This window comes from Pundamilia nyererei, unplaced genomic scaffold (genome assembly GCF_000239375.1).
Source record: "Pundamilia nyererei isolate P.nyererei 1_Seehausen unplaced genomic scaffold, PunNye1.0 scaffold00172, whole genome shotgun sequence".
Taxonomy (NCBI): Eukaryota; Metazoa; Chordata; class Actinopteri; order Cichliformes; family Cichlidae; genus Pundamilia; species Pundamilia nyererei.
The window spans coordinates 1,170,266-1,178,894 of NW_005187573.1; the positions used below are offsets into that span (position 1 = coordinate 1,170,266).

Below are 8,629 nucleotides of genomic sequence, written 5' to 3' on the forward strand. Positions count from 1 at the left end.
TGCTTTTTGGTTAATAAATGTCTTTATTTGGCTTTGAGAGGAACATCACTGCATGAGAGAGCAGCACGTACAGTCACAGTTGTAAAGCAGAACGGTTTGGAAAGTGTCAGCACTCCTCTACTTCCCCAGAAACAAGTGAGCTGCAGGTGAAAACATGTTTCTTTTAACTTTCATTTATGATTAAGGCAATTCTTTTTTAATTGAACACACAACAAGCAAAAATCTACTCATCCAGCAGATACTCAAGCTCCGAGAATCAGGCCATGCATTCATATCCGTTGGTTGATTCATTTGTCAATAAAGAAATAATAAAAGCAAGGGAGAGAAATGATGAAGGACAGTGACAGAAGGTGATAGAAGAAGTTATGGGGAAAATAGCCCTTTTATGTGACTCTGTATACATAAACCATAAACCCAGGAGAATCTACTCTAACAGACACTTGCAGTCTTGGCTGAGGACTGTCAGCGTCAGCACCACCTGCCTGCTCCTAACACCTACACTCACCTTCACCTTGTTTCCTGTTTCAGCTACATGAAACCAAAGCACCACCATGTTTATGTGAGGGGAAAGAAAACAAGCTGGTGTGTGAGATGATCAGATAAAGTGTATGACAAATGATTCAATCAAAGGGAGGACTTATATTCCCAAAATATATACAGCAGCAATTGAAACTCTACATTTTCACACCCAGCGACTCTGAAGCAATCTACCTTTCCACCCATGTACATTTATGTTTTTCCAGGTTCCAGGTTTGCCAGTATTACTGTGCTATGCTGCAGTTAAGAAGGAGGGAGAAAATTAAAGGGGGTGAAATGAAGAACTAAGCAGCGGCTAATGGAAAGGAGAGGAAGCATTCACCTGCCGTGTGAAATGAGGAGTTGGGACTTCCAGTCAGGACAGAAAATGTCCTGCCTAACAGGGCGACATTCAGGAATGAGCTGGTGACGCTTCATTCAATGACAAAATCTTTAACTTACAGGAATCGCCAACTTTTAAATGTAAAAATCAAATAGCACCGTAAAGTTGGACTGGCTGTTTCACATGCTCCAGGATCTGTGCGTTTCTCTTTAAAAGTCTGTGTGCTGACAGGTTTTGATTGCTCTTACTGTGAATATTAATTACCAATGGCACGTTTGCTGTTGCTTGGTCAAAAGACGGATCATTCCCCTTTTCAGACTTGTGAAACTCGGTGGCATCGTGCTAGCTTCCTGCGCTTTTCTCTGTACTCCTGTGACGTAGAGTAGTGACAACTACAGCAGATTTATGGAAGTGATTTGAACTCTTTTGCTACTGTAGTACTAGCTAGTCTCTAAATCTCCTTTTCCATCTAATAAAGATTGAACTAATCACTTACAGAGCAAACAGAGACTGAAAAACACAGGTGTGAGGCATCTGGATTGTGCAGATGTGTGTGTGTCTGTGTGAGATGATGTGAACATGAACAGATCCATAGGTGACTGATCGTGGAACGTGGAATGCGTTATTGATGACAGTGATGACAAAAGCAGTTTAGCTCTTGCTGTTCTTCCCGGTGGGGCTCTCCTTCTTCTTCTCCTCTTTCTCTTTTGGCTTCTCCTCCTCCTCTTCCTCCTCCTCCTCACCCTCTTCGCCCTCTTCTCCCTCCTCACCGTCCTCCTCTCCCTCCTCACCATCTTCTCCCTCCTCACCCTCCTCTTCTCCCTCCTCGTCCTCTTCCTTCTCCTCTTCTTCCGCTTCCTCTTGCTCCTCCTCTTCAGGCTTAGCTCCGGGCTTCCTGTAAGCGCCGAGAGTGTAGGTGCGGGCGGACATGTAGGAAAAGCCGGGATAGCCAGACTGGACCATTGCGCCGCCGACAGAGCTGAGGCGACACTCCTCGCCTTCCAGCAGCTTCCTGTGCAGATGGAGAAACAGAGGACAAAAGGTGACGTCACCGCCTACACTGGACGTGCTACTTTTAGATGCTCAGTGCAGTGATAGACACTCTGAAGGGATCTAATGTCACCGTGATATCAGATGAAGCACCTCTGCTGTCTGTTTTGGTGCTTTTGCAGTTTTACATCATCTTATTTCAGTTGGAAGTGTCTGACTTCTCTTAGTGAAAGCATTAAAATCACATTTTAGGAAAGTAGGTGAGGGAGCACTCCTCTCGTGTGACATGAAGCAAATGTCCCAGGATCATGTTGGGATGTGTTTAAGCTACAATTTCAATTCAACTATTTATATAGCTCCAAATCACAACAGTAGCTTGTATATTTTAAGGTAAAGACCCTATAATAATACAGAAGAAAAACCCAACCACCTCTATGGAGATAGTGGGAAGGAAAACGTCCCTTTTTACAAGAAGAAACCTTCAGTAGAACCAGACTCAGGGGGGCAGCGATTTGCCACCACCAACTGGGGGTGAGGGGACAAAAGACACACTGTGTAAGAGAGCTAGGGTTAATAATAACTAATGAGTAAATACAAAGTGGTGTATAAACACATAGTTAGTGAAAAGTCAGTGAAGGGGAAACACTCAGTGCACCATCGGAAGACCTCAGCATCACAAGTAACAGAAGATTCAGGGTCACCTGATCCAGCCTTAATTATATGCTTTATCAAAAAGGAAAGTGTGTCTCTGTGTGGTCTGTGGCTCTGCTGAGGAGGAGGGGTGGTTCAGCGGGCAGTGCCAGGGAGGCTGTCAGGGCAGCTAGGGCTGTTCAAGTAATCAGACTCTCCCTAACGAGGCCGCAGGAAACAGAGGGGAGAGCTGTGAGGGGAACAAGACCGCTGCAAAGCTGCACAAAGCAGTCTGAAAAGATAAAGCACTGTAATAAAACATCGCCAACTCTGCAACAGCGTATACGTGTCGGGTCCTTTGTGTCACACAAAGTCTTGTGTCTGATCTTAAAAGTAGACGAGGCATCTGTCTCCTGACTCCAAACTGGGAACTTGTTCCACAGAAGAGGGACCTACACCTACTCATTTTTAAAAGGTTTATATAAATAAAGTGGAATTTTGCACGCAGTGTGTCCTTAAGAGCAAAATCTAAATGTCAATAATAAACACTTGTCATTATATTAATCACTTCAATAAACAAGATACAGTGTGGTTTCACTCCAAAACTCTTATAATAAAGGAGTAATAAGCACACAAATGGCGAACAATTAACATCTATGATATGATTTCAAACAGATTTATGTATTGTATTGCAGAGATATTTGCTGAAGTTTGTTTGCGAACCAGCTGCCTTATGCAATACCTTTGTACTTCGAGATGGTGCAATCAATCCAACAGGAGGGGAGAAAGACAAAGCACCACACTGAGATCATGCTTAGATTTTTCTTTTAAACAGACTATGATGCTGACCTCTTATCAGTCACTTTGAGAACCAGTCAATGAACGAAAGAGTAAATATATTGTTGAATGAAGCTCTTGATAAGTGACCACCAGCTAGCTGCATTGAAGCTTTTTTTGCCGACAAGTATTGTATAACTTTTTTATGATTTCCATCCTATAGGTATCTGGAAATGGTGGAAAATAACACCAGTTGCTACAATGGTCATGTGCTGTAAAACTGAAAGAAAAATCAGCTAAGAGAGACACGTAGCTAAAGCTCCAGAGTGGCTGCTGTGTCCCATTTTGAAACTGCCACATCCAATCCTACAATAATTGCCTTTCATGCCAGAGTAAAAGTAGGATGACAACCTCTTTGTGACTAGGAAACATCACTTATTGCCTTGTACATTTTTCTACATTTCGTGACTGATTGGAAGTAGTTGTGTTTGCTCCTCAGAGGTTGCGTGTAGAACAAACTCATCCAATCAGTCTCTGGGTGTCCACCTACGACCGTGAAGTGATTGTACAGGTCACTTGGTGGTAGGTGACTTGTCTGCAAACAATTACGGTCTGATACAGCCTAAGTGCAATCACCCTCAGACAGATTGGCAAAGGTTTGCAAATAAGTGTTGTCTAATTTATAAACCCAGACAGATTGAGTGCAACTGGTTAGCAATGACTAAGATACAGATGCAAACTCATAGCAGACTTTATCTTGACACACCAAAGTCACTTGAAGACAGCAACTGAGTGCGAGTGGTTGCAGACCGGGTCTCAGCCTTTGAAGCAATGGTTTCATAGGCGAAGATCACAAGTTCACTTGGAACAGTAATTTTGTTGCTGCTGTGATCTGCAAACACTGTTTTTCCTAGTGTGGCAGGGTGTGGTTTGTCACTCAGCTGCAGGGGATGGGTGGAGCAGCGGGTTCAGGGTCTGGTGTCAGGGAAGGCTACTGGCAGATTCCTTTGTCTGCAGAGTCAAAGGAAAAAAAAACTCCCCTTCCCCTTCCGTATGCTTTGTACCAATTTGCCCTTCAGCGTGTTCGGACGCCCCGCCACCTTCCAGTGCCTCGGTGTACTGCGTCTGCACGCTGCATATCCTGCCACCTATTTGGATGACATCATCATCCACAGTGACACCTGGGCAGAGCATGTGCAGCGGGTGGCTGCAGTCTTGGAGTCCCTGAGCCCCTGCTCTACACGTCTAACTTTTCCCTCCCTTTTATTCTACACACTGATGCTTCAAACAGAGGGCTGGGTGCCATGTTATCCCAGCAGGTAAGGGTGGGGGAGGTTGATCACCCACCTGTACATCAGCAGGAAACTGTCAGAACGGGAGGCCAGCACAGTGGGCAGTGGTACATGGAGAAGGAGTTCCTGGCCATCCGGTGGGCGGTCGATTCTCTTCCTTATTACTTCTAGGGCCATCCATTCACCTTCTCTCCAGATCACACCCTGCTGCTGTGGCTCCATCGCATGAAGGATGCCAATGTCCAGATCACCCCCCACGGTTGTAACTGGCTCTCCAGCCTTATAAGTTCAAGGTAGTCCAAAGGCCAGGGGCACAGATGGTTGGAGGGATGGAGCAGCGAGTTTGTGGTGTGGTGTCAGGGGAGCCTGACCCACACGGCTGACCCCCATCATATAATCATGCCCTCTCTTTTGAGTAGGACACCGGGACCTACTGGTGTGCTGTGTGTGCTATCTATGCTGTGCTTGAGACATCAGCTGAAAAGCTGCACAACCAAAGGTGTGGCGATATGAAAACCCCCCACTGTAAATAAACATTGAACCTTCTGGCAACGTTGTGTGCATCGGGTCCTTTGTCACACCTAGGTTTATAACATACTGTGCTATTATTATTGTATGTATGTTTTCAGCTTAGTTCCACCTGCCAAAATGATGACTGCTGTTCTGTTTGTAATATTACAGACCTGTACGCAGCAATCTCAATATCCAGTGCCATCTTAACATTCAGTAGGTCCTGGTATTCACGTAGATGACGAGACATTTCTCCTTTCGTACTACGCAGGGCACCTTCCAGCTGCTGAATGGTATCCTGTATGCACAAACAGACACATGCACATATTAGCCAGCATTAGCCTTATGTGACCTATGGCTTTTATTATTAACTCCTCAATTTTGTTAGCTACTTTTTGGTTGTTTTTGTCTGTAAATAATATGGTAAAGTCTTTTTTAAGGTTTCTAACAATTAGCTTAATAAAGGTATAAAAAATACAATTATTTACATACCTGCATCTCACCAATTTCATTGTTATGGCGATCTTCCATCTCTGCAATCTGCCTCTCCAGAGCTTCATTGTGGCCCCTGAGGGCCTCAATCTCCAGGGTCCGGGCCTGCACCTGTCTGCGGTATTCGCTCAGCTCCTCCTTGGAGTGCTTGATGGCATCTTGGTTGCGGGCAGCCGCCTCAGTCACACTGGCAAACTTGGAGCGGTACCATTCCTCTGCCTGGGATTGGTTCCTAGCTGACAGGCTCTCATACTGGGCCCTGATGTCCTTCAGGGCTGCAGCCAGGTCAGGTTTGCTGACATCCATCTCCACTGACACCTTGATTGAAAAAAGTAGAAAGTAAAAATTGTTTGTGTTTACTGTATATGTTGAGTTTACAACTGTAAATAAAATGTAGCAATTTTTTTTAAATCACTCATCCTTATATTTAAGAGATGCACAATTATAAGCTGTGTACATTTCAAAAACTATTTTAGCTCACTGATTAAGAATTATAAGTTCATTTTGATCCCGATCAACCATATTATTATATAATGTGGAACCATCATTTTCCACAAACACAGCTTGTTTGTTTGCTGGAAAAGTCTATGCTTTTAATACTCAGTGGGTAAATCTTAGTGTTTCTCTGATTGGATGTCTGTTCTTTGAAAAGTGGTGACTGTAACAACAAACTGCTGAAATCACTGTCACCATGGATGACAAACAAAGCCATTCTAACTCTGGCTTATCTGTAGCTATTAACCTGATGAAAATATCAGCGTGTCATTGTGAATTTCTTTTAAATACTGAATACTGTTAATGCATGTTAATGCGCTTGTGCTGCAGCTAAACTACCCTCTTCTCTAGCGCCGCAACATAAATGTTTAAGGTGAGCGGTGTGCTGATGAGCTGAGGTGGTGGACTGCGGCGCTGATGAATGGACTGCTGACTCAGACATCTCTGCTGCAGAAAGCTGTGCTGTCAATGGCTTTTATGGTACTCAAATTCCCCATAGGGGGGGGAAATGAGAACCCCTGGAGAAATCTACCTAGCAACCACCAGTTCGTGACTAACTTAATAAGCACAAGCTCGCAAAGGACGTCGCTTCACATAAAGACAAGTTTCACGCAAATTTTCTTCTTTTTATCTTGCTCTGTCGACAGCGGGACATAAATAACATCCCAATAAACATGAAAATAACTCACTCTTGCGCATAAACTCGAGCTATGCGCGTCACACGTGGTTAGAACAAAGTGGGAAATGGCTTGAACCGCCATACTGCCCCATGAAGGCAGTTTATCACGTTAATATGTAACCTACACGAAACAAGCGCTAGAGTTTGTCCTGCCTGGGACGACCACACCCCTGCGCTATTTCTCCGCATTTTCTCCCCCCCTCTGCCCCCTCTCCCCCCCCTCTCTTTTAGGAAATGGTAGCAAGCTAACGGCGGGCCTTACAGTAGTTTACATGAACTTTATAGTTGACCTTGGTGCAAAGCAGGTAGCTTATCTCTCCGCTGTCGCACTTTCATAATATCAGTCAGTTTTCTGGGCAATTCTCTACACGAAACGACCGAAAAACAGACACTTCAAAAACAGCTTTAAGTTGGCACGAGGGGGCGTGAGCACAGGAGCGCGCGGGACACCGCAGGGACGCTCGCGACTCTCCTGCTTTCAGAGCGGGAGGGAGGACAGCGCGTGGTGCTGAAACGGAACTGCAGTGCCATTAATTTTCATGTGCGCGCCGTTCAGCACGTCGAAGCGACGTAGAAAAGACGGCTGCCGACAGACTTTTACATCCTAACACATCTGTAGGTCACTGCTTTCCCGAACTACTCACAAAAATAAGAAAGAAAAAAGGGTTTGTTGTTGTGTTGAGTGCAACAAATCAACAACTTCCTCTGTTGTAGTTTGTTTGTGGCCACTAAGGTGATTATGAAGTGTAAAAACACTCAAGCCTGGAGACCACCTGTGTTCGTGGGTAACACTGTGTTTCTGGTGATATTCTGTGGCTTTAAAACTAGTGGTTAATCGCATTTCTGACCAGTTGACCGTCGGCGGGTGTAATCCTTGCGTGTCTACGGGCAGGCCGTCAGACCCCCGTGGGACGTGTACCTGTGTGGCCTGCAGTGAAGCCTGGAGCTCCTGCAGCTCCTCCTCGTGGACTTTCCTCAGGAAGGCGATCTCATCCAGGAGCGACTCCACTTTCTTCTCCAACTCCAGGCGCGCCAGGGTGGCGTCGTCGACGTCCTTCCGGTAGCCCTTCAGGGTGTTCTCCGCCTCCTCTCGCAGCCTGCTTTCTTCCTCGAACTTCTCCTTCATGCGCTCCAGGGTGTCGTTCATCTGCACGCAGTCCAGGTGCATCTGGCTCTTCTCGTGAGTCAGCTCCTCCACGCGCGCTCGCAGCTCGCGGATCTCCTGCTCGTAGAGCTCGTGCAGGCGAGAAGGCTCACTGTTGCGCTGGCGCAGCAGTGTGACCTCGGCCTCCAAGATTTTGTTTTGCTGCTCCAGGTTGTGCACCTTCTCGATGAAGGACACGAAGCGGTCGTTGAGGCCCTGCAGCTGCTCCTTCTCGTTGGTGCGGATGATCTTGAGCTCGTTGGTGACCGCGGTGGACTGGGTCAGGTCCACCGCGTGGTCCGGCATGGAGGAGAAGACCCGGCCGGGGGCCGCTGTCCGGCGGTAGGTGGTGGTGGAGGAGATCGCTGAGGGGGAACCATAGGTGCGGTGGCTGCTGCGGTATCCCGCGGAGTGCAGGCGGGACGGGCTGCTGCTACCCAGGCCGACGCGACCGGAGCGGGGGGCATCTCCAAAGATCTTCCGATAGGAGCTGCTGTAAATCTCGCTGGAGTAACTCATGGTTCCTTCACCTCGGTTGAATTGGGCCGATGCCTTTGCTTTGCACAGGGAAGTGTGTGTGTGTGTGGAGTTCAGGAGTGTGACAGGATGAGTGTGTGTGTGAGAGAGAGAAAGTGAGATGCGAGTGATGTCTGCCCGGGACAGGTGCTTTTATAGGGAAGGCGCCGCCGCATCATTTGACGCAGCAACAACAGAAGACAAGGGGAAACCTGCAAGCTTTTGCAGAAAGCCTCCACCCTCTG

General features: G+C 46.6%; 1 protein-coding gene across 1 annotated transcript; it reads right to left on the reverse strand.

The window, feature by feature from the left end:
- On the reverse strand, positions 1-8,629 carry neff1 (neuronal intermediate filament family member 1). Its single transcript, XM_005746115.2, has 4 exons — positions 7,644-8,629; positions 5,551-5,868; positions 5,232-5,356; positions 1-1,871 (listed from the first exon to the last, which is right to left on the reverse strand). The coding sequence occupies exons 1-4, from the start codon at positions 8,385-8,387 to the stop codon at positions 1,511-1,513; spliced, it is 1,548 nt and encodes a 515-aa protein (XP_005746172.1). The 5' UTR covers positions 8,388-8,629; the 3' UTR covers positions 1-1,510.

Bases quoted from the DNA above. Each gene is read 5' to 3' on its own strand.
- neff1 (XM_005746115.2), bottom strand. From the start codon at position 8,387: ATGAGTTACTCCAGCGAGATTTACAGCAGCTCCTATCGGAAGATCTTT. The intron at 5,869-7,643 runs GTACACGTCCCA...TTTTCAATCAAG, and splicing joins CTTCACTGCAGGCCACACAG to GTGTCAGTGGAGATGGATGT. The intron at 5,357-5,550 runs GTATGTAAATAA...TTGTGCATACAG, and splicing joins ATGAAATTGGTGAGATGCAG to GATACCATTCAGCAGCTGGA.